At 42.4% G+C, this 25,602-nt stretch overlaps 2 protein-coding genes across 7 annotated transcripts; both read right to left on the bottom strand.

The window, feature by feature from the left end:
- Positions 1-1,108: 1,108 nt before the first annotated feature.
- LOC116939365 (uncharacterized) lies at positions 1,109-13,194 on the bottom strand. 6 transcript variants are annotated; one of them, XM_032947609.2, is made up of 12 exons: positions 12,966-13,184; positions 11,424-11,625; positions 10,621-10,736; positions 9,924-10,010; positions 8,916-9,120; positions 7,347-7,438; positions 6,115-6,177; positions 5,292-5,429; positions 3,972-4,199; positions 3,479-3,633; positions 2,604-2,747; positions 1,110-1,779 (listed from the first exon to the last, which is right to left on the bottom strand). In XM_032947609.2, the coding sequence occupies exons 2-12, from the start codon at positions 11,491-11,493 to the stop codon at positions 1,506-1,508; spliced, it is 1,572 nt and encodes a 523-aa protein (XP_032803500.2). In that variant the 5' UTR covers positions 11,494-11,625; positions 12,966-13,184; the 3' UTR covers positions 1,110-1,505. The 6 variants fall into 6 exon arrangements, 5 of the variants coding, with proteins under 5 accessions (XP_075921265.1, XP_032803500.2, XP_032803502.2 ...); XM_032947611.2 differs by having other exon boundaries at positions 11,424-11,567; XM_076065148.1 differs by having other exon boundaries at positions 1,238-1,779; positions 3,972-4,193; positions 12,966-13,189.
- An 879-nt stretch (positions 13,195-14,073) lies between these two features.
- Positions 14,074-23,341, bottom strand: LOC116939366 (protein brambleberry-like). Its single transcript, XM_032947616.2, has 12 exons — positions 22,947-23,341; positions 21,090-21,218; positions 20,674-20,859; positions 19,655-19,877; positions 19,207-19,323; positions 18,390-18,569; positions 17,967-18,173; positions 17,459-17,564; positions 15,467-15,519; positions 15,184-15,308; positions 14,776-14,870; positions 14,074-14,655 (listed from the first exon to the last, which is right to left on the bottom strand). Exons 1-12 carry the CDS (start codon positions 23,238-23,240, stop codon positions 14,514-14,516), a joined length of 1,857 nt encoding a protein of 618 aa, XP_032803507.2. The 5' UTR covers positions 23,241-23,341; the 3' UTR covers positions 14,074-14,513.
- Between the last annotated feature and the right edge of the window lie 2,261 nt (positions 23,342-25,602).

Raw genomic sequence — 25,602 nt, 5'->3', positions numbered from 1 at the left:
GCAAGCCTCTGTGTGAGGGCTGCTGTGTGCGAGCCTCTGTGTGAGAGCTGCTGAGTGCGAACCTGTGTGTGAGAGCTGCTGTGTGCGAAGCCTCTGTGTGAGAGCTGCTGAGGGCAAGCCTCTGTGTGAGAGCTGCTGTGTGCGAACCTGTGTGTGAGAGCTGCTGTGTGCGAACCTGTGTGTGAGGGCTGCTGAGGGCAAGCCTCTGTGTGAGAGCTGCTGTGTGCGAAGCCTCTGTGTGAGAGCTGCTGTGTGCGAGCCTCTGGGTGAGAGCTGCTGTGTGCAAACCTGTGTGTGAGAGCTGCTGTGTGCGAGCCTCTGGGTGAGAGCTGCTGTGTGCGAACCTCTGTGTGAGAGCTGCTGTGTGCGAACCTGTGTGTGAGGGCTGCTGAGGGCAAGCCTCTGTGTGAGAGCTGCTGTGTGCGAGCCTCTGGGTGAGAGCTGCTGTGTGCGAACCTCTGTGTGAGAGCTGCTGTGTGCGAGCCTCTGTGTGAGAGCTGCTGTGTGCGAGCCTCTGGGTGAGAGCTGCTGTGTGCGAACCTCTGTGTGAGAGCTGCTGTGTGCGAGCCTCTGGGTGAGAGCTGCTGTGTGCGAACCTGTGTGTGAGGGCTGCTGAGGGCAAGCCTCTGTGTGAGAGCTGCTGTGTGCGAAGCCTCTGGGTGAGAGCTGCTGTGTGCAAACCTCTGTGTGAGAGCTGCTGTGTGCGAGCCTCTGGGTGAGAGCTGCTGTGTGCGAACCTGTGTTTGAGAGCTGCTGTGTGCGAGCCTCTGGGTGAGGGCTGCTGAGGGCAAGCCTCTGTGTGAGAGCTGCTGTGTGCGAGCCTCTGTGTGAGAGCTGCTGTGTGCAAACCTCTGGGTGAGAGCTGCTGTGTGCGAACCTGTGTGTGAGAGCTGCTGTGTGCGAACCTGTGTGTGAGAGCTGCTGTGTGCGAACCTCTGGGTGAGGGCTGCTGTGTGCGAAGCCTCTGTGTGAGAGCTGCTGAGTGCAAGCCTCTGTGTGAGGGCTGCTGTGTGCGAGCCTCTGTGTGAGAGCTGCTGTGTGCGAACCTGTGTGTGAGGGCTGCTGTGTGCGAGCCTCTGTGTGAGAGCTGCTGTGTGCGAAGCCTCGAGTGCGCAGCTGCCGAGAGCAAGAGCTGCTGTGTGCAGGTTAGCGAGGTGTAACGTAGATGAGAGTAGGAATTGGTTAACAGAAGTGACCGTACAGACAGTGATAGGCGTGCCTACAACTGGTGCAAGAATAGGCTAATAAAGTGTAAGCAGGTGACCTGGCACAACGTGTCAGTCTGAGTGATTTTACAAGACACTACACATGTGATACAATTTATCAGAGATACACATTATGTGAATCTGCACATTTAGCAAGGACCTATTAAGGTAAATGGTGAACTTGTTAAAAGGATCAAAACAATAGTGGGTTGAATGGGATCTACAGCACATTAAAATAATCAGTCCTTTCATTTCTACATTAAAAGTTTTTAGCAATATGTTGGCCATTAAATAGGTTATTTACATTGTGACATCCATAATCTTTGAAGATTTATAATTCAAAAAGTTCCTCTTTTTCTTCTTATGAAAAATTACAGCTTTGCTCTCTTCTTCGGGTTGTGAGCGGAAAACAAAAATCCGCTCCCGAGTTCCGGAGGAATCCAGTATCAACGTTTCACCCTCCAAACTGGGCTCCGATGACTTCAACTGCGATGGCTGCAGTGCCATATCTTTGTTGTGCGAATGACTCGGAGAAACCAACTTGGCTGGCTGCAGTTGTGCCTCTTTTAACGTTCTAGAGTAAATGACAAATCAAATTAGCATGCATCAAACATTGGTTATGTGCACAAACATTGATCATATATAGTTCGTATACACTGTGAACCTGCTTCAATGTATTTCATTGTATTATACAAATATTCAATCTAATTATTCCACTGTGAAGAGGTATTTATTTCTAGAATGTGACATTTCTAAAATATAACGGAGCAATGTTCACAATAAATAGTTCTATCACAGTTGCTTGAGTGATCGGTGAATATTAATTCAAGTAAGTACAGGTAGTCCTCTACTTATGATGGAGATGCGTTATGATGACCCCATCGTAAGTCAAAAATATCGTAAGTCGAAGATGGCCTAGCCTACCCAGGAGTCTTAAAGAATGGTGATAATTTAGCAAAACAGAGCAATTTACAGTACCGTACTGTATAAACTATATACCGTATGTATTTATTAATTACAATACTGTATTGCACAGTAAAATGTAAAGTAAAAAAAACAAGGTAAATTCTTTGCCTACCTATATGAACTGCAATTTAATAGAAAGTTTTTTTTTTCCCGGAAACAATCCTATCTGCTATAAAAACTTTTAACGTGCATTATCGTATCGTGGTAACCCTAAAATGAGATCGCTAAAGCTACGTATCATACATGCAATTTTGTCGTATTGCTATCGCCATCGTAAGATTGAAATATCGTAAGTCGGACCATCGTAACTCGGGGACTATCTGTATTAGTAAACAAACATAAACACAGGAAACCATCAGCTACCAGTAAATTTGGCTGCATTTCACCTTTCTAAAGTCTCTATTTGTGTTTAAAAGGGACGAGGCTATTTACCTTTGCTTCCTTCTTGGAGAGTTCACTTTAGCATTCTGCCTACATGAGGCAAGGAGAGAAGCTCGGACATGTTCCACCAGCCCTGCTGCCACGGGGAACGCAGCTACATCCACACCTTCTTTATGAACACCAACTGCAGAGGCACTACACACGTGTCACATGAGCCTTGAGACATAGTTACAATATTTGTTTTTACTTAAATACGATTGTTCCTTTGTATCTAAACGAATTTATTTTCACACTACAGGACCATACACAAATTGGTTAATACATCTGTATGCTGGCAGGAAACAGAAGATGGTATGATATTTTTTACAAAATATATAAATCCTTGGAAATTTCTGTAAAATTACATTCTACATTGTAAATATTGTAAAGGAATAATCTCTTTCTTAAAATGTTTTTTTATCTTTCCCATTTGTATCCTAAATGTGAATGCAGTGCCTCTAGTGGCTGCAGAATTTAGGTAAAACAAATGCATATAAAATATGCAACATGAAAGTAATCGATGATTACACACCCGAATTGATGAATACGTCGTGATAATATGAAAGAAATGTAATCAATGAATCTGTATCATTACATGTTGAACACAGATAAGTATTGAGATCCATCTTGGCTGTGCCATGGCGTCTAGTAGAGATGCATAATCTCTTTTAGATTGGAATTAGAATGTGAAAAAGAGAAAAAAGCTTTGAACGAGCACTCAAGCATGGTACTCGATTCGTTGATTGTAAAAAAAAGCTAAAAATATGTATTGTTCACGGAAGTGTGGTCTTAAAATCACACGATTGCTGCCGTGCCCTGCTGCTAAACAAGCCCATCTTCATCACTGTTGGTGGGGTGAATGTGCACTTAAAATACTGTACAGGTACCTGATAGGCACAGAGCACGTGTTTGGGTGAACAAGCCGAAGTAATTCCTGAAGCTGCTTCATGCTATGAAGAGGCAAAAGCAAGCGAAGAGCATGCTGCACAGCGTCCCTTGGAATGTCAAACTTCTCTATGAGCTGGCTCAAAAATCCATATGCCTGTAGAACAGCACGGGCAACAAAAATATACTTTGGGCTTCGTTGAAATGTATTTTTTAAATAAATCATCTTAAGCCCTTTGTCAATCCACTTGAATTAAAGCTTCTGTACATTGTGTTAGTCATGGGGGTTGTTATTGACCCTACATCACCATGTCTCTAAATGTGGGTTGGTAAAGGGTAGGCCCAGGACAAGTTTAGATATCATTCGCCACTGTCATTATAGCTGTGACTGGGAATCAAACTCAAGTCGCCGAGTTCTCAGCGTGGTGTGTTAAGCGCTGCGCCACTGATCCTCAATTCAATTAATATGCCACTGAAAAATTAGGATATGTTCACCTGTATAGGGCTCTCAATATCATGAAGGTCCAAACACCGTATAGGCTGGGTAGTTTTGCCAAATGTCTCCAGTATGGCATGAGTAAGCATGTCCACGGCCTCCTTCCTTTCCCTGCACAGCCCCTCGCTCTCCAGCCGCTCCACAGGGAGAGAGGCCATGGCACTGGTCATCTGCCCTTCCCCTGCACACACTGATCCACTACACGCACTCTGCACATCCTGCTGCACCTGGCATATGCACAAAGGATGCACACATTTATTAGGTCATTATATCAGAGTTGCACTGCGCCAAAGTGCTGGATTCAAGTGGAAGGTTACAAAAATAACCGGAATAATTATGTCATTGAAATGTTACTCAAGATCAGAGGTGGTATTTAGTGTTTCTGATCATTTCACTTCATTTTGATGGAATGGCAGCCAATTTTGCAGAATGTCAGCAAAATTAGAAAGTTTAAAATTCATTACGACATTGCACACTGTCGCAGATCGATGTACATGATGGATAAAAGCACACTATTGCTTAAGTGTGTTTTTATCCATCATTTGTATAGGCAGTGATAGCGTGCAGCTGGGGGGGGGCATCCCCAAAAGTGGATGTTGAGTGGATGTGGTGATGCATTTGGCGTAATTCATGAGGCATTCCACCATGTCTACTCCACTACAAAATTATACCTGCATGACACTCCCAGGGGGGGTTCTGCCATGATTAATAAGATTAAACTGCTGCTGGGATCGTCCTGTCATCTTTCCTTCACAACCAGCTTGCTGGGTTAACAGAGCCTTTTAAGAGCTTCAGTTAATCGAGCAATGCACGTGCCACTGTGCCACAGTTGCACCCTCATTTAGATAAACAGTGTGTCCTCGAAACAACCTGGGTGGATATACCGTGTCCTGTGTACCATGGGAGGTTTCGTTGAGGGGGATGCAACAAATATAAATTTGTGGGGGAAAAAATGAATGGCATGCAAAGCAATTGTGACTCGTTAGCCATGTTTCCATGCTGCGCAGAAACATCATGTGCCAGGCAGTGCGAGTTTAGCCCTGCACTGTAAATAATTGAAGCATTGCATTGTGGGTTTTTGGTGGGGTCAGTAGTATTTTTCCCCTTATATATGTTTAAAAAATATAGATTTTATAACATGGAAAGTAATATTAATTATATTACAAGCTCTAAATGCGAAAAATGTGGCCTTCTTGGAAATAACGGGATTTTGTTAAGAAAATTGATACAGAGGCAGCCCACCTCTGGATTATCCTGGAATTGCGACGATGTGCTGTACGACTAGACGCTCGGTTAATAATACAAACGTCTCACATTACCTGTGTATTCTGTGTGGATTTGGAGCATGCACCCCAACATTTATTCTGTCTTAGAAGGGATATGCATACGACCGCCAGTCCCACCATCACAAATGCCACCACAAATCCTACAAAATGGAGACCATGGTGTGGGGTGGTCTGCACAAAGCAAACAAGTCATTACCTCTACATACTTTGCATTGCAATAGCACATTGTCCTCACTGTTAAATAAGCATGTCTTTAAATGTGATTGATACACAATATCAAATGTTGCAAAAAGATCCTTAAATAAATATTAATTGAACAAATGGCATGGCCACATGGTTGAAAGTGTGAAAAGCCATTTTCAAGTAAACAGTTACACGCACATAAAAAAAATCTGTGGTTATTTTGAGCATGACATACGCATGTGTGATGGGTGTGTGATTGTACAAATGCCTATATTTCCATAAAGCAGCTAACACTCTAGAAATAAGTTTTGCATGCATACACGCTACAGCATGTCATTACGATCAAGGAGCATACACAAACAATTTTTTGTGTAACCTTAACAATAGTTTGACTAATATCCTATAGTCTGTGCATAAGGGGAGAAACTGTAGATCCCCTCGCTTTCATGGATGGAATTTTCACTTAAAGGCAAGAGAGTTACAACATTTTCATCGCATTTGAATTTGAATGATTTCCGAGTTTCCGGCATTACAACATTTCCTTGATATTCATGCAGAACAGACACAATACCATTTCTATGCATCATACATAAAACATGTTTGACAGCATTTTAGATCGAGTTTAAAATATCACATATATATTTTGAAGGATGTCTCATGTGAAAATATTTACCTTAAATTTGGCTACTTGCATGATGAATAGTGTCGATGTTGCAATCTCAGCTTCAGTACCAGACTAAAAAGCACACACACTAAACTCGTTAATGACTATACAGTATGTAGAAGATGACCAATAAACACACCTGTTGTACCATTAACCCTTCGAAGAGCGATGTATGGCATCAATAGGGCAGTGAGCCAAAGTGAAAGAGGAAGATAAACAGAAGACGTGAAATACATTATGTTTAAAGCAGGAATCGCACTCCTAATTGGAATGTTTGCCCATTGATTAAATTACCCATAGTCCTCCATGGATAGCACGTAGTAATTATTGGTTTGCGCTGAATGAACCCCAGTCTTTGTGCAATGCACTTGCCATTAACTTGACAACTCAGCAATATTTTTTTCCACAAGCCTAATTCTGCTGATGAGAACCAAAGGTTGAAACTGGTCTAGGGTCTGCTGCTTAAGAAAATGCTTCTGAATAACATTGCTATAGAAGTCCCACAGGCTGATGGGATAAAAAAAATACTAGAGAAATGTTACGTGAAGAGATGAACATTTGTCTGTGTATGTCTATTTCATTAAACGATGTTTTGGATGGCGATTAGGTAAGGGGCCGTCCATAAATGATGTCACGTGATTTTGGAGGATTTTTGATGCCTCCCCCCCAGTCATGCTTCAAATCGTTTTAAACTATTGTTATTGTAGTGCGTATTTAATGTGGCACTGCACTCTGATGTTTGTAGGAGAAAACATTTATTTTAAAGTATATTTAATTAAGTAGAACGTGCTGTCTTTATTTATTTAAAGTTGCACATTTTGACGTGACGTCACATTTCTAAAGCCCCCCCCCTTCGTCACACATCGTCACAAATATCTGACCCCCCCCCCCCCCAGGTGCGTGACGTCATTTATGGACGGCCCCTAAGGGCAGGAGAGGATTCTGGCTCATTCGAAAGAGCCACAGAAATGAAAGGGGTAAGGCTGAGTATGTAAATGGTAAGACCACAGCCCCTTTACAGATCGATGACAACCGTTCCCTACTCCATGCAGGTGAATTTATCTGCGGTTTCGCTGGCATGTCTCCCTCTTCTTTGACCGTCGTCAAGAGGTAAACCAGTGACGTGTGGACTCTTTTTACAGTGAAATTGAGAATATCCAGACTGCGACAGAAATGTCAGATAATCATTGGGGGGGGGGGTGGCTTTTAAGCCCTTGCTAAACTACAAAAGAGGTGCCTACCTGTGTTCTTATCACAGAAGCTGCCAGTGAAATGTTCACTCCATCCAGAGCCAAGGCAGGATCCAGAGTAGCGATATAAGACACCTCCGTCACTGAGAACACACAACAGGACAGTTATAAAACCATAATGAATATAAAATAATGTAAGATCAACTTTACACAAAGTTCGTTATAAGATAACCTTAAGAATATTTTAATTCACATACCATGTTTTTCTTTAGAGATTACATATTTTTTTTAATTCATGTAATTATTGACTGAACATTGCCTATTATAAAACATCTGATTATCCATATCAAGCAAGGGCTCTTGCTACTGGAAGCATATTTCAGGCATTCCTCCCTCTCTAGAACATTGTTTAGAGGCATGTAACTCCCAAGCAATTCGATGTCACGATACAGTTTTGCAACATTGCACTTGCTGAAATATCTATTTGCTCAAATATTGTACTTACTGAATAGTACGTCACAAAAGGTTATGACATCATGAACGCAGAGATAAAGGATCAGCAGGAGAGAAGAGAATGAAAGGGGTCAGGAGGAGGCTGTTAAAACAAGATACAACCCACATTTCAATTTAAAACTTTCGTGACTGCAGGGATTCATATTCTTGGTTCTTTCGGTAAAGTCACGTAGAAGGGAAACAATAAAATAATAAAAATATAAAACAATACAATTCTCACTAGAAATGTATTAAACTCACGTCGAAGGGAAACAATACAATTATAAAAATAAAACAATACAATTCTCACTAGATTTGTATTAAATTCACGTAGAAGGGAAACAATAAAATAATAAAAATATAAAATACAATAATAAAAATATAAAACAATACAATTCTTGTTTTATATTTGTATTATTTTATTGTTTCCCTTCTACGTGACTTTACCGAAAGAACCAAGAATAAGATACAACCCAATTAATAGTGCTTGTATATTTATGTCGGCTGTGTCTCAAGGCTGCCTGAAATGAGCATTTTGAACCTTTGTTAACACATTACAAATAAAAGCTTTAAATCTATGGTCAAGCATATCATTATGGCACTCTAATCACATTATTTTGACTTCATTTGCATATGTTTAACGCGTCAACATAATGAGGTGACTAGAAATAATTCTCACTGACGAAGCTTCATGCTGCTGTCATGTAGCGCAGGCCACGCAGCACAGGTAAGCGTCTGCAAGACAACTTTCTACCACCCATACTTTACGTCACAATTAAGCACATTCTGTATTGTCCAGACCTGAGCCCTAATTACCTAAAACTAAACTTCGACCAATACTGAAAATATTGTGGCCGGAACATAATAACACAAGCGGCACACCACGTCAAATTAATGAAAAACTGAGCTCATCTTCTTTCTGCAAGGTCTGACTTCCATATGTAACATAACCTGCAGATGCCTTTCAGGCCTCATTCAGCATCATAATTACAGATAGAACATTTTTCGTTTAAATAATTGTTCTTACATTTGCCCACATCACCATGTGCAGTCATGACTTCAAATTAAAATAAATAAAACTATGCCCTAATAATAAATGCAACCTCAGTAATGCAATTAGAACTTTACCATTTCTGTTGGAGAGGTCAATATCGAATTCCTGATAGTCCTGGCTGGCTGATGTCTGTTGCTGTGGCTGCAGCAGCTTGAGTCCTTGAATGTTGTCTCGAACCTGCAGCATTCTTCCTTGATCAGGAAAGAGATCACTTCCACCGACATACATGACGGTGATAACAATCTCCAGGATATCCACGTCGGTTTTCTGTTCCACCACCTACAGAGCACACGTGATTAATGTATGGTAAAATCCATTTAAAAAGTATACCTAATTAGCTGGCATTATTGCCCACAAATACAATTATTGCTGGTGAAAAAAGTGAATATAACATACCAACAATTAAACAATTACAATGTATTAGCATTCTCTAAATATACAGCCACGACAAAGATCTATGCTCAGTTTGAGCTGCTCATATAAATACAAAACATTTTTTTGAAGACCGGGGGTTATAAAACTGGGGTCTACGGGCACCTAAGTCGTTGTGAAAGATCAAGGGGTCCCCAAAGCAGAAAGCAAACTGTTCACACACATACCATGGATGGGCAGCTTTACTATATACACGAGCTATATACTCAGAAATGTATAATTATTTGCAATCCTGCGTCAATCCACTGAGGGATGCAGGCCTCCTGATGCAATAATGGTGATGGGGTTGGCCATACTTCACCGCAATGGTCACTGTGTGCAAGTAACTGACCGGTTCAGGTATTAATCGCCACTGGTGTTAAAGCTCAGGCCAGGCACTATACCACCACTCAACGTGTTAAAAAATTTCACTCGAAAGTGCTAGGAGACTATTCTATTATCGCTAGACACCGTTTTGTTTACAAAAGGTATTGGCAAATATACATAGTACTGTAGTACTGTTCACTGAATTGTCTGTACAGTATATATATAAAAATACACATTTTGAATCAAATTTACAACAAAAATAAAAGAGTGGTGGTGAATGCGTTACTGTAATTGAGTCACAAAATGACAAAAGTAAGAATTAAATATTACACGCACACACTCACCCTCCCACACTTGCTGATGACAAACTCATGGTTTGCGGATACAGGAAGCAGTTCCTTCTGAGTTCCTGTCCAATTCAGCATCTGAACCTTGACAAAATATTGCAATGATTCAAGCACATTCAACGTGTAACCATTTTGTAACCCAATGGCTTTACATACACTATATTTTAGCACAAAACACTTTAAACGTGTAGTAACTGCAATAACTGCATGCGAGGTAGTATTTAATGTACTGTAGTATACCACGAATTTACATCAATACTTTGTGTAAAAAAATGTCATTCCACCAAAAATTTGAAAAGTTTTTTTTTCATTTGTCAGTCGACATTTCGCGAGATTATATTATACAGGGATGAAGGTCAGGGCTGGAAATGGGAAGAAATTACTCGGGGAACTCATAAATGATTCCCCCCCCCCCCCCACTAGATTTGGCCCGTACACTCGACCTGCGGAGGAGCTTTGTACCGTGTGTGGGTCTCTTTGCGTGTCTGTGGGTCTCCGAGCGTGTCTGTGGGTATCTTTGTTAGTCTAGGGGTCTGCCTGCGAGTCAAATAACAAAATTAAACCTTGATTATTTCCAGAACGCAGTCGGGTTCAAATGTTCACTCCCACCACGGCGTTCCGTTCCATTCCCACTACTGGAGAAGGCAGATAGCAGCCTCTGAAGCTTAACTGAACCACGTGTTTTGTGACTTACCTCATCAAGCATGACACTTGGAGATATCCACAAGTCGGAGTGCATTTGAGGTGTCGTCACTGCCTCCGCATCCGTGTGTCCAGCTGACGATGTGTTTGACACGTTCCGCGGCAAAACTGTTCAGAGAGTGTACACTTTAGAAAACGCATGACCATTTGCAATGTTGAGATGTGAGCCACCATACACACGTTTTTTTTTCCTCCCCCTCGCCTTATGCGGTAGATGCGTTCCAAGAAAATGGGCGCGCGAAGTGACACAGCACGAGACAGCTGCTTGCCGAGTAGCGCATACAGCACACACACACAATGTTGTCCCACGTCCGACCGCGTAACCGCATGCGAGCGAATTCAAAACGCACGTGGCGAATTTTGGGTAGAAATAAGTTAGCTGTATTCTCGCGAAATCGCATAAACCCAACACGCATAGAGCGAGGGAGACCTGAATGAATGTCGAAATATTACACCGATTCACGTTCTAGAGTCTAGAAGCTATGTATACTAATCGAGGAAGTCAATATCAACAAAATCACGGTGTCTTTATGATCACCTTCGATTAGCACGGTTAGCTACATGCGGTGCAAAAGAAGTTCAACATTACGTACATACATGGTGGTGTGATTCTCTCCTAATTTACAACCTTCACATCTAGCAGTAAAAACTCCATACAGCATTTCTGATCTTGGCAGTGAGTCTGTCCATAGTGAAACCACTGTTGACTTCCAATAAGTTCCAGCGTTTCTTGTCATCATGACTATTTATTAAATACAGTATACATATCGCTTTGCTTGTAACCTGAAATCTCACCTCTTGACGAACAAAATGCAGAGTGGAGTAGCAGGAGCAGGACGGATGGGATTGCTTGAGGGATGTTCATACCGAGCCCAGCTCACCAACATTGAGGAACTTCAGTAGCAGCTGCAGCAGCAGCAGCCAGACTGCAGCCATCATCTTCAGAGTGCAGAACATCACCTTTCAGGGCCATGGTCCGATGTCGAATATGTTTACCCTTAAACATGATTTCGAATGAGAGAAAAAAACCCAAGAAGCAATCGTTGATGATGACCGTTCAAAAAACAATGACGAATAGCCCAGTAATCGCACACACGCAAAAAGACAAAACAGTGGTGGCTTTTGAAAACGATTGTGTAGGAAGCACATTACACAAAGGAGTCACAACAAGGCCGTAATTATAATATATATTGGGGGAGGGGGGGACACATCCCCCAATATTTAAATATGCTCAAAATGTCCCCCCCCCCAATATATTGCTATCAAAAATATTAAAAAAAAATTGCTATGCTATGTAAATTAAAACAATTTTCTAAACCTTGGCCACAATATCTGGACTTGTCTTCATATAACAATGCATAGATTTCTGTTTATATGATTGTGGTTATGGTTGTACTTTATTAATCCCTAATCTCTGCCATAACATACGATGAAACAAGAAAAGGTAAAATAAAAAACAGAGCAATGTAATACAATATACACTATTAGACATTATTGTAAACAAAAAATAAAAAGCCCATAGTGATTTTTTTTATATTTTAGGCAGGAAATTCGTTTTCAAAGTTAGATTTTTTTCTGGAGGGGGGACCCCCAGACCCCCTAGAAAATTTGGTCCCCCCCAATGTTGAATCCATGGCTACGGCCTTGCGTCACAACATTAAACAGTGGTACTTTACAAAACGCGTGTGTCCAAGTACATTACACTAAAGTGTCAAAAGGGAGCTTAGCTTAAAGTTGGCTGGAGGAAACATACTAACATCCAGCGTTGGATTTGACCATGGGTGACGATAACGAAACATGACCTCCCGGCTACGCCAGCTGAATAATCGTGACCTCCGGTTGAAAGGCGGGTGGCGTGGCACGTGGAGGGCACTGCGCCATGACCCCGGTTCGATTCCCTTCCCACGGCTGACATCAGTGGCGGGTCCCCTCCTCCCTCTCCCCTGCCTCCATTCAAGCGACCCTCAATGACCACCGTGGTGAAGTATAGGTCAAATAACCCATACACACACGCACAACCGATGAGCGGCAAGGCGTGGGGAGGCGTTCATACAGCAGTGGATGAGCGCGGCCCGGGGGATGTTCAGCAAGAGCTCGCGTGAAAGTTGTTGTGCACGATACAGTCCCAGCGGGGACCTTCACCAAAACATCGCTCTTCAAAGCCACGGCCAGATTATTAACTCGTAATTGTTAGTGTAAAGTGGTGGTGGGGGGGGTATGTTGTTGCTGTATTTAAATCATTAGCGCAACCGCTCAAAACTTCCTAGGAAGGATGTGGCCGAGCTGTTTGTGCGAGGGGGGGAAATCTGTGAACGTTGCCTGGGCAAGGGATCTTACCAAAGCATCAGGATGAGAAGACCGTGAGATGATGGGGAGCGCGAGGATGGAGGTGACGATGTTCACCACGAGGAGTTCTTCAGGCGGCGATGTCAGATCGCGGTGGAGAGAGTCGAACCATTCCTTTCAGAGCGGACGTGCCGAGAAGTGGAGGCGTTCTTTGTTCAGCAAAGTGGCGAATGTAGCGCCTCTAGCGGCTGCACGCGTCCAAGACGCCCCTCGCGATGATGTTGCGTTACAGGGAGACCCAAAAAGGCAGGACCGCTCACGCTTTAGTGTATTAAATATACAAGAACAAATCGCACACGGTTGTTTTGATCATTTGTTACAATTAATTAAAACGGACCGCGATCAAAGTGTATTGTAATGCACGATTGGATTTTCTTTTGAAATTAATTCAGGACAAGTGTCAACATTTCCAGGTGTAATACTTGAACGTTCATAAATAGTTTTGTCGTCTCAATCGATTCGATTTCGAAAATACATGCTCATGATAGGTAAAATATTAACTTTAAAAAGTGGCAATGTTTAAAAGCCAGTGTTAAAATCAATTAACCCCATGCGTCCTGATTTTTGGGCTACCGCGTTTCGAACCGTCGAATTCAGGGACTTCTTCTATCTTAGAGGGTCCTTGTCTTTGACATCCGTCAGTTCAGCAGCACCAGTATCACCCCCGTCTGTACAGATGTATTAAAGCGATGCACTATATTGTCCGCTGGTCTATTGTGGGCTATATTCTCCACGAGGACGCCAATGATTGTGTTATGTTAAATACGTTTACTCGTGTATCTAAACGGCATCTGGCCATTCGCCAGCTTTGACTCGAGCAAGCTGGACTTGCTGATGAGGCACTGTCAAAACCAGTCCAGTTTTCTTGGACAGTCATACTATGCCCATCTCCCATTTAAAACATTTGTGAGAAATAATCACCCATTTTACCCTTGCATACTTTAAAAAACATGTGCTGTATACTAAAATAGCTAAATTACGAATTAGGCTACAATGATTTTACTTCTTTAAAAAATATGTTCCAACACGCTCCCATATACTGTAGTTCCAATTAAAGTACTCACTCGAGTTAAAACGAAGCACTGCGTATGAAACTAACCCATTTGTAAAGGAATATTTATTGAACACCATCATAAAAGCACTCAAATTCACACACTTTACACACATTTCTTACACATTTCATTTTAGCTGAAACATTTACTAATCCTGTTTATGAAAAGGCTTAAAATGGAATTTCACTCCATATTTCAATTAAATCAGTGTAAATGTGTAGGTTAAAAACACAAAGATGCATCACAAAAGTAAATAGAATGTTAACATATCATCCAATGACATTTAACAATTGGAACGTTCGATAAATAATGTATATTTTAATATCTTACATTTAAAAAAAATGCCAAACAAAAAGGTCTGACACGTGGTCTCTACATGTACGTTTCAAGTGAATTTCTATGGCATGACACTTTCTATTTGCTATATAAGTTTATTGTACAAATCACATGTGGTTGGTCATTCAAGACAAGATCCACAAATGGTGCACTATTCATAGAGGGACGGTAGGCAGAAAGAGGTGCCTGTAAAGTGCAGGTGGCAGAAATCGCGGCCCACAAGGGCCTTCTTGCGGCAGGGCAAGCCGGAGCGTGTGATGGCACCACAGGGCCCTCGAGACAGCAGAGAGGACCTATGCAGCAGCAGCAGCAAAGCAGTTTAAAAAGTCAAAGTCAAACCCCATGACGCAAACCGCAATCTCTTTGAATACTTCTGCAAAAACAATGGGATATATTTCATGTTTCGCACATACGTGTTGTTCAGGCTGGAGCACGCCAGTGGGTCGCTCCTGCGCATGAGATGCCGTCCTGAGCTTCGACTGACTGAATGTAGAAACTCAAACGGTTCCTATTGGAAATCCACAAGCATCCAGGGCAATTAATTACATGGAATAAAAGATCCGAACCATAATTGCGAGGGTTCACGGATGTGCTGTACAACTGTCCAATATGTTCTCAGATTGTCCTGCGTGTCGTTCGGCACTATCTCGGACCTCGCTCCTGAAGCTCCCCGAACGTGAAGCAAAACGTTGGACATTATGTCAAACACGCGCAACCCGAAAATACATTGGAGAGCTATCCAACTAATTGTTAATCAATATCAAGCACAGTGACTTCTGTCAGTGGTGTGTGTGTGTGTGATGTCTACTAAATTAACGTACTTGTTCAGCTGTAAGATAAATCCGTGAGAGAGAATTCCTGCGCCCGTTGATATTCCGAATTGGTTCTTGTGTCGAGTTGTCCGCTGGCTCATCAAGCATAGTACTGTTTCGGTTTTCAGAAGCATCTATAAAAATGATTGATATTTAAAGTGTAAAACACAAGATACGGGTATTTCGAATACAATCTGTAAAAAGCAATAAAGATATTCGTAAATAAAAGGTGAGAATAAAGGCACATTATTATACGAATTAGAATATTGTATTATACACAATTCTTTATTACCTCCTACACCACTGACAGAATCATTACTTGACGAATCCTGTGCTCCAGATTTCCTGTAAAACACCGACAGCAGTTGTCATCCATCTAAGGAGCTGATCCCCATTGAGTTAGTGATGTTTAATGTTAAAATTACTAATTGCAATAAAACAGTTTACCCCATTGGGTCAGTCCATCTACCGTGAAGTGTAATTTATCCAGAGGTTTTTTTTTTGGGTTAGATCGCATAAATGTCGGTCGTTAAAACCCACCACCACCTTGACACAGCCAACTAGTAAGGGTTGTCACGTAAACAGAACGTGCCAATTCGTCACTAGTACAGCACTAGCGTATAGTTTAGTGTATAGTAGTGTAGTATACTAGTACAGCACACCGGTGTGCTGGAGAGCCAAGCCACAACATTTAGAATCCGTGTACGACGTTTCACCAGTAATTACAACTAGCTTAATCAAGCGATAGCCAGATTTGTGGAGAAGTCCACCTGTTTCGTTTCTTATATAAAGGCGTAGATGTGGTGACCACGCTACTGCGCTCTCATGCACAGTGGGTGGGGGGCATTAATGAGTCATTGTGCATGCGCATTTTCAGAGCCCTTTGAACTTGTCCTTCCTGTCCATTGCGTGTATTAAAATATCCGTATCAACGGTAATCCCTATTTAAGTATGGCGGCCTGTATAGGCATGCATTTAAATAATGTATAATTTGATGATTCGCTTCCACGCAGCACCAAGTCGGTAGCTATCCGAACTGTTAACATATTTTTTTCTTTCTTTCAATTTCGATAGATTATCTACTTAGTCTTGGCCAGTAGTAGCGAGTTTTGCACAGAACTTCAACATTATCAAAATCAATTGAGTGTCCTTGTTGGCACGCGTGTTCTGCTACTGCTGACGGTTGTATTTGGAAGTATTTAATATTTCTCTGATGTTCTTTAAGTCTCGTGCTATACATTTGTCTTGTTTGCCCAACATAGCATTTGCCACAAGTGCAGTTAATCCTGTACACACCTTCTGTTGATAGCTTCGGTTATACATCTTTTGTACCAGATGCTAATTTATATATCTAAACCAAGCAGAGGGTTTTAGTGTGCTTGAAGCTATTGCTTTTATTTTAAAATCTTTCATGTACAAGGAACAACCCATTGCTGCTCCTTCCATTTGTTCATAAAAGTCACCTTTCCACAAGAAATAGGTGTTCTTTCGACAGTTTTCAGCTAGTCTTGGGATATCTTTGGCTAAACCTTTGTTTGTTACCAGAGTGTAGAGTAATTTAATTGATTCGTTGATCAGAACCCTCGTGAACAGCCTCGTGAACAGAGAGGTCACATCAAAACTTACGAGAAAATCATTAGGATTAAGCTTAATATCTTTAATTATATTTACAAGATGTTCAGAGTTTTTGATGAACGAAGATGTCCTAGCAATGTAGGGCTGTATTTGTTTCGTTACGTAGTGTGTTAATTTGTTCCTCCAACTGAGCATTGTGACAGGCATGCATTCATTGCATTGGAGAGACAGTGGCTGCTCAACAAAAGTGGTCGCATTTCAGCCAAGCACAGATCTGTGTTGTTGTGTCATTCAACATGTATATTTGTGCATCTCAGGATGTTTGTGCTTTTCAGTGCGTTTGGCGAGCCTGCCGCGTGGGTGAAGAAACATTTTGGATGGACCTTCAGTGCATTTCCAGTTTATAAATTTAGGATTACGGAGTTGCTACATTCAGCAGCTTAACTGAGTAAACAATATAATTGGAGACAGACCAGCAAAATAAAATAACAGGGAGGTAAAGCAACACAGATTAAGGTGAAAGAAACCCATATATGATCCTTTGCTCAGAATTCACTTTTTGTTAATACCACAGAATGAACTCGTCATTTAAAAGGGGGCCACAATCGTAATTGCGTTTGATGAGGTGCATAAACAAAAAAGCTCTCGTGCGTACAATGTTTTTATTTGTGCAAGTGTGGCTATGTATAGATTGGGAAAGACCTTGTACCTGGACGTGAAGTGTGCTAGTTCAGCCACACTGGGAGCAGAGGAGCCCGAAACATGGGGCTTGAGCTTGGAGTAGAAGGTCCATGCACGCACTACCAGAAAGTATCCTGTACCCAGGTAGGCACTCACAGCCTCAAGCAAACCATATCTCAATCGATGCGTTTCATTTACCAGCATGGTTTAAATTATGTTATTTGGTTCACTCAACTGTGTGAAATAACACTGAATAACACATCTCCTATTCCTCTCCCATATACATTTTCTCTCTAAATAACACAGCAAAACATCGTTTCCAGATTCACCATACCTATGATGGTTTCACCAAGATGATACATCGTAATATTTTAACGATTTTGTAGAAAAATTATTGTTGGCAAGAAATCCATAGTTGATGTATTTATATATGTTGAACTTCTTTCGCACCGTACGTAGCCGAATGCGCTAATCGGATGTGAGGGTGTCTAAACATACAAGAAAACATTATTCATGTGACCGTGCGGGATACCTACCCACAGCGAAGGTTACTGTGAGAACGGAGAGTTCAATGAAGTCAAAGGAGGCTCCAGTCTTAATCTCAGATACTGCGTTCACAACAACACACAGTATCAGCATGGCTCGGGTGAGGGCTGGTGCCTGCAAGAACATCACCACCACCGCTGCCAGGAGTAGATATGCCGCATGCAGTACAAATGTGTACACCACCGAGATGTTATCGCCTGCGAGAGAACAAGAGGTTTCACAATTAAATCAAAACGAGGGGGAAATCCTTTAACTTTTCCATTTGTCACATCCCAGGTGCGTTTTCCCCAATTGTGCCGCACGCGTGTTTGCTGGCAGCTCTGCAACAACAGCTTAAGGAAATAGAAGAGCGTGTGCCAAATAATCAGACCATAAAATGTGTGTTCATGTGCCAATATTTGGTCTTAACTCACCAGCCCCTCCGAGAAGTTGCGCAAGCCAGTCGAGTTTCTGGTTCATGTTACTTTGCATGCTGTCCACCAGCTGAAGAAGGTATCCCACTGTGTGGTTTAGTCTCTGCAGATTGCTCATCAGAGACGAGTAATACTTGCTTGTATCATCCTGATACATGTTAATCAATGCCATGTGTGCCTCTGTCGTGAGAAAAAAATGTTTGCCAAAGATGTTTTAACCAAATTAGCATTTTCTTTGAAGATACCCTTCTGAAATATATTTGCTTGGGGCTTTAAATGCAGCCTCTATAGCAGTGATAACATCCCCCATCATCGTGCTGTCAAACCCAATGGTTTGAATTGTGTGGCAGCTCAAACACTGATGTCTTGTCGACAAAAGTGTCCCCCCCCCCCTCCTCTGAAAATCAGTGAAGAACACTGCTGTTTCGTATGTTGAAATATTCAGATTTTAAAATCTGTCTGTTTAATTTCTTAACCATGTTGTACAGCTGAAGTACATGGGGTCCATCACTACCTTAACCCTCGTTACCGATAAAAATCATACCCTCACATTTCTTATTTCCATCGACACGTTTGATTGATTTAATCCACATTTATCTTACAATCAATTGTGCTAGCAGCACTATCTTATTTACACTTTACTTTGAACTAAATTTAATCCCACCCCAGTCCTCTGCTTCAGCATGGTCCTTATACACTCAGCCACAACCTCACCTGTATTGCATAATGTCTATTATGTTCAAGATAAGCTGGTTTTCATAAATAGTCACAGCACTTGTGTGACCATCACGCCTACTTGGTGAAGGAAATGTTTTACCAAGTTTTTGATGACTTTCAGCAGCCCGGTTTCCTACATCGGAGAGATCTTTCAGAATGGTATGGTGCCCTTTCTTCACAGATACTCCTTGCTGCTCAAGCTCAGATGACATGTCATCTGCACAAAACATTTTAGCACTGTATTATGTTGCACGACGAGCCTGTCAATGCCATTTAACATTTCAAAACTACTTTTACTGGATAATGGGCCCAATGCACTTGTTGGCAAACCCGATTAGGCGAATTGTTTAAATATATTTCAACAATGCAACATTGGATGTAACGAAAGGTCACCAGCTTGGATACATTTTCATACTTCATACGTAAAAATATTTTGCATTCCAAGATTAACATGCTTAATATTAAATGTAATACAAATAAAAAAACGATGGACAATCTGAACAACGTGAATAGTCTCATGTAAGTGTTTCACAAGCAGGTCCACTTACCAATGTTTCTCTGAATCTTCATCGTCATCTCTGCGAGCAGTTGGTGTCCTGTGGCGATGAGACTCTTCTGCTCGAGGACCTGCTCCATGCTGCTACTTATGGACAATTGCAGATGACTTTGGCTCTGGTCCAGTTGTTCTTGATGACTTAGCAGCTTGCCCTGTCCATCCAACACATTCTGGATCGAGGCTTCTGTAAGCTCTGAGAGTTTCTCATTACTCTCCTGTACACAAAACACAATGTAGGCAAGGCATGCATTCCAGGAAGAGCAGGGAAAACTATAGTAATAGAAATATCCACATACTGTATATTTAAAGTATGGCAATATGAAATGTGGTGAGAACTTGAACACTAACATTGAGTCCTTCAGTTTTTCTCTGGACATTTAGAAACATGCATTTAGATTATTTAGATTATTTTTCTGCTATACATTTCCACATCGTAAGCCACTTTGTTAAGCTTTTATTTGTGGACAGGTTGGTGTTTGACCAGAGGACTAGGCTCAAAAGAAAGCTGTCTCTGGTGTGGACCAATCAGTTTAAAAGTCAATGCATATATTATCAGAGTATGTTTTTTGTTTGCATTCTGACCACAAGTGTTGTGGTTAATGCAGACATGATTCCTTGTAAAAAAGGTTTCAGTTTGGCGTTTTAACATCTTAACACCTGTTCTGTTGCCAGAAAAAAGGGGAAAACCTATTCTCATATTTTGGTACTGGCAAAGGAGGTCCCATGATGAAACATCTCTGTTGTTCATTTAGGTGTTCAATGAATTGCCCTAAAAAGCTTAATCTATAAATTAAACAAATAAAACCATGTACAATAGCGAACTAAATAAAAGCTTCAACAATCGAGGACTGTCCATTAAATCGAAGCTCGAAAACAACATCGTATATACATTAATCTCACCCGACAGCTCCTGACGAAATTCGAAAAATACCACACACACCCACACACCCCCTGTGTATGCGTGTGTAAAACAGCCGCCATCCCTGCAGTCGACTCGCGAGACGCTGTCACCTTGATACGCCGCATGGTGTCGAGCTGGTCATGGGCCGTCTCCACAAGCGAGTTCACCACGTGCTCAGTCCTCCGACGGAACTGCAGCTGCCTCGTGGCGTAGCACACGGAGCGCACGCGGTTACTCACGATGTGGTACGCGTTCCACGTGGTTGGATCCATTTCGGCCGTGCATTGGGAAAGGCTCTGTAAAAATGCACCAACTTTGCCTCGTAAGCGTTGTTTTGTTCAAGGTACGCAAAGCGGCGCACGTTTTACTCGCGCAGGAATTAAGACGCTACGGCGACGTTTGGCCGCGCTAATCTTATTGGGGCACATTCTGACGAGGTGGTATAACCCCCCCTTGGGCTGCATGACACCACCGTGAGCAACAATTGGAATTCGAAGAAGTGAGCCGAGGAAAATTCGGGGCTCACCATATCGGCTGTGCACTGGAACGTGCGTCTATCCTCCACCAGAGATTGGCAGTTAAGTAGAGAGACACCAAGCTTGGCCAGATCTTCTTCAGATAGCTCATCACAGGATCCCTTCAGGCGTCCGATCACCTGTGACAAAGTACACACACAAGGTTTACATACACAAGTCTTTAAGTTCACAATGTGTAAATTGCGTCACTTTGCCTACACGATTGTGAGAAAGCCAAATGCTGTCCGGTTTATTTGAGTAAACTCTTTGGACAGTTATTTTTTTCATAACCTCGAGTGCGTTGTGTGCGCGGTTACTTTGCATGCAGAGTTGATGGATCCGGCAGAGGTTACAGGGTCAATGTGAGAAGCACCAACATCGGAAGGTTACAATGTGGCCCGCTAGGTGGTGGTAGAGTTACACAAAAAGATCCATAATAATATATTTTTTAAAAACTTTTTTTAAAAACACGCTTTTATGAAATGTACTAAAAAGTTACAAATATTTTATTTCTGTTCAAGTACTTTGCATTATATATGTTTAATATACTGTTGTTGTAACCGACTAAAAATAAAAGCGTTGGTAATAACGTAAGGGACCGTGGACAATGAGACCCAAGCCTAAGCATCTAACCTATAAAAAATAATTTAAATAATATTTATTTAATATTTAAAAATATATTTTTTATGATAGAATATAGTATTGTCATCAGTATGACATACGTATACCAAGTTTGCAGTCGATACCACATTGGGAATTGGGTTAAAATTGAGTTACAAAATTTGAGGATACGACAACAGGCAGTGAGAGTTAAAGAAAAGCGTTCAATAATAAAAAAAAATAGTTTAAATTTGCAGATCTTCGTGTGCGTAATCTTCTCGCATGCGGACTTTCTTCGAACGCTTCAGCTTCCTCCCACGTGAAAATAAACTCGACGAGACGGACCATCCTCAAAACAGCGTCGAGACGGATTGTTTGCGGATGAAGCGATGTCGTGATTGCAGTTAGTTTACATCAGCCCGCGATGGGAAGGGAAGTTGCTGATGTTTGAAGCCGATCAAGCGGGATTGTTTTAGGGATTTGCGCCGATGGGTGCTCGGGTTGTAACTGCTCTCGGCTTTGGAATTGATGGTGGTTTTGGGGGACTGTCGGTGACAATTGGTGATGGCTGGTCGTGGTGCGGTGTGTGTTGTTAGGTGGTAAACGACTGACGGTGGTGATGGCCGGTGGTTGAGAGGTTCGGTGGTGCTTAGGTGATCGTGGTGGTGGCGAAGGTGGCGTGTATGGTGGTGACGATAGATAGTGAAGGTAACGGTGGTGATGATCGTGGTGGTTAATGGTGATGTTTGTTCATCGTGGTGATGATAGTGGTGCTGTTCGGTGATGATGATCCTCGTGGTGGTGGTGATCGTGGTATTTAGTGGTGATGATCGTGGTATTTAGTGGCGATGGTCATGGTCGCGGTGGTCGTGATGTTCGTCGTGGTGGTCATATTCGTCGTGGTGGTGATGATCCTCGTGGTGGTGATGATCCTCGTGGTGGTGATGATCCTCGTGGTGGTGATGATCCTCGTGGTGGTGATGATCGTGGTGGTGATGATCGTGGTATTTAGTGGCGATGATGGTCATGGTCGTGGTGGTCGTGGTGGTCGTGATGTTCGTCGTGGTGGTCATATTCGTCGTGGTGGTGATGATCCTCGTGGTGGTGATGATCCTCGTGGTGGTGATGATCCTCGTGGTGGTGGTGATCGTGGTAGTGGTGATCGTGGTATTTAGTGGCGATGATGGTCATGGTGGTGATGTTCGTGATGGTCGTGGTGGTCGTGGTGGTGATGTTCGTCGTGGTGGTGATGCGAGAGGTGGGCGCACCTGGTAGTGGCAGGTGTCGAGCGGGGACAGCTCCAGGTGCCGCGCCTCGGCCAAGAAGCGCTCATCAGCGAACACGAGCTCGAAGGGAGGAGCTGCCCCGACTCCCCGCCTCTCGGGCCCACCTTGCGGCCCATCCTGGGCGGCCCCATGCCCGTCCTCCTGGGTGCTGGTTTGAGCTTCGGGTGTCGGTGCCACTGCTGGTTTGTCTTTCCTCCTGAACCAGCCGAAGAGGCCGCTGCACTCCGAGAGCAGCCACGCGTAGAGGACGATCCGGAGCAGAACGCCGAGACGCATGTTGGACCAACAAAGAGCGGCACGGTTCAGATCTCATTGTTAAAAGTAGATCGCCGGTAAATTGGCTGAAACCGGTTCCCAGAACGTGTTCACGCCCCCGTGGCCAAGTGGGATTGTCGGATGATTTTTGCCAATTGCATTGGAACTCGGCGCAGGTGAAATTGTAGTGCGCAGCTGCTCACAATATCGGGCGCATAATTCCGCGAGCGGTGGTTCGAGTAGCCAAGGAGACACCACCATCAACAACATCATCAACAGTAGTAGCCGTGATCAATCTACTGCTGAATTAAGGCCATCCCAAGTAGTCGCCACACACCAACAACCATTTTAATAAACACGTCATGGGGGGGGGGGGGCATTTTTATCACACTTGTGGTTATATTAACAACGGTAAAGTTCACTTTACACATTTTTTTTGCCAACGTTCCAAAAATGCTGTGATAAAATGTTTATTTCCAAATAAATAAAAATGTGTACGTAGGCCTATTGATCTTCCAAAGCAATGCTATTCAGCAGAATGTATTGGCCTGGAAACCCCATAATTAGGTCTATGGACAAAAACATTTGTGTTTATATGTTGAGAGACATGTAACATAGTTCTGTACTCTTTGGTTATTTCGGTAAAGTCACGTTGATAGAAAAATAAATACGTGACTTTACCGAAAGAACCAAAGAGTATGAATTCCTGCAGTCACGAAGGCTTCAAATCAACATAGTTCTGCTTGTATATGTTGACTCAATTGTCTACAGCAACACATAACGAGTTGGTATATTAAAGTAACTGGGGCAACACATGAGTTGGTGTATTACAGTAATTGGGACAGGTGTATGTGGGAAACTTAAGACTTTTACGTCTTCTGCACGAATTCTGTTTGCTAATTTCACATGCGAAGTCCAAGGCTACATTCAATCTCAAGTGAAACACGGCACTGCGGTTTTCTTTGGTGGACCTCAAATTTGAATCAATACCCCGAACGCATTTAGGCCGAGTGTGTCCACATTTGATTATTTTGAAAATTACTCGCAAATAAACTGATTGGGTAAAGACACTAACACCATCGCCCCCTTTAGACTCTACCCGTGGAGGGAAATACAGTGTCTCGATAGTCCTACTCTGTAAATATGTTACGAATATCAAATGCACCCAAGAATGTATTCAACTATATCACGTACTAGTAATTTCCTACTGGCTCCAGATGCACTCTGACGTTGCAAACTTGGTATGCAGTCAATTTTAATCGGTGTTCATTTAATTTCTCTCACTTTCGAGATCGTTTAAGCTCTTAATTGTTTTTGCACGAGGTCGACAACTCAAATCAAGTCGTCGCCCCGTAATTACTGTGGCGAATTTCCACAGCTCTGTCTCACAAAGCCTACGTATTCTGTTAAATTCAGCTGCTGGATTACAGCTTGATTTTGTGATTGTAACATCAAAACAGACGAGAGATATACATCCTTAAAAATCCACTCAAGATCAATGCATACATGTCAAATTCACACGTGGTTATATTCCTAAAAGTACGTGGAAGAGTTGGCCAAACATCCTCCAGATAGGCCCAAGAGAGCTCCCCTCTATATGGAGGCCCTTCCACCAGCAGTGGCGTGAGCGAGGCATTCCAGGGCTGCACCTTTAGATTTACATCCCACTAGTCCAGCAGTGTCGAAGTGTGTTCACGGTATTGCATTCCACGATGATCCAACTGATGGGAGGCCCTCATCTAGCCGTGCATAGACAATGGGCTTTGGAACACAATGATGTGTATTTGTATGCGTGGAGTTATCACATTTCTCAATGGGGCGGTTGAATAATAAACGTCAACGTATCCTACATTGATAAATGTCGTTATGCATCGTAACAAGTGGATCATGAACATCCTCGAACGATGAACGCGAGGGGACCCCACGTCACCGCACTTGCCTTGGAGGGTTAAATCTATTTTATGTTGCGGTGGTTAAACAGATTACAAAAGGCAATATACAAAAACAACTTCAACGTTATATTGAACCAGCTTTGTGAAACCCCGTGACCCACACGGCGTAGGAGATGGATTGGCAATGAGTTACAACATTATTGCAGCATTGTACAAGATTAGATATCTCAAGTTTAGCTAGTACTTTAGATTGAATTAAAATAATGGCATAAGTCTACACACTTGCTCGGCAAAAATGAGTGGCGGCGTGCAAACATTTTGAAATTCGTCATCACGCGAATCACTTTTGATTTGTGAAGTGAGCCCCCTTATCATCGGGGCCACCAACCACCAGCCACCACCAACCACCACCAACCACCAACCACCACCATCACCAACCACCACCAACCACCACCACCACCAACCATCAATAAAAAAACTGGAGGAAGGGC

Source organism: Petromyzon marinus, chromosome 6 (genome assembly GCF_048934315.1).
Source record: "Petromyzon marinus isolate PM22_M1 ecotype Great Lakes invasive population chromosome 6, UKy_Petmar_22M1.pri1.0, whole genome shotgun sequence".
Taxonomy (NCBI): Eukaryota; Metazoa; Chordata; class Hyperoartia; order Petromyzontiformes; family Petromyzontidae; genus Petromyzon; species Petromyzon marinus.
The sequence above is the reverse complement of the archived record's forward strand: the minus strand, read 5'-3'. Positions and strand labels throughout refer to the sequence as shown.

What these genes read in the sequence shown, in the direction of transcription:
- LOC116939365 (XM_032947609.2), bottom strand. Translation starts at nt 11,493, where the DNA reads ATGAACATCCCTCAAGCAATCCCATCCGTCCTGCTCCTGCTACTCCAC. An exon ending in CTTCTGTGATAAGAACACAG is followed by an intron (nt 6,178 to 7,346) that starts GTAGGCACCTCT and finishes TGTGCTTTTTAG; the next exon opens with TCTGGTACTGAAGCTGAGAT. An exon ending in TGCAAGTAGCCAAATTTAAG is followed by an intron (nt 5,430 to 6,114) that starts GTAAATATTTTC and finishes TGCTTTGTGCAG; the next exon opens with ACCACCCCACACCATGGTCT.
- LOC116939366 (XM_032947616.2), bottom strand. Translation starts at nt 23,240, where the DNA reads ATGCGTCTCGGCGTTCTGCTCCGGATCGTCCTCTACGCGTGGCTGCTC. An exon ending in GAAGATTCAGAGAAACATTG is followed by an intron (nt 19,324 to 19,654) that starts GTAAGTGGACCT and finishes TGTTTTGTGCAG; the next exon opens with ATGACATGTCATCTGAGCTT. An exon ending in GCAACTTCTCGGAGGGGCTG is followed by an intron (nt 18,174 to 18,389) that starts GTGAGTTAAGAC and finishes GTTCTCTCGCAG; the next exon opens with GCGATAACATCTCGGTGGTG.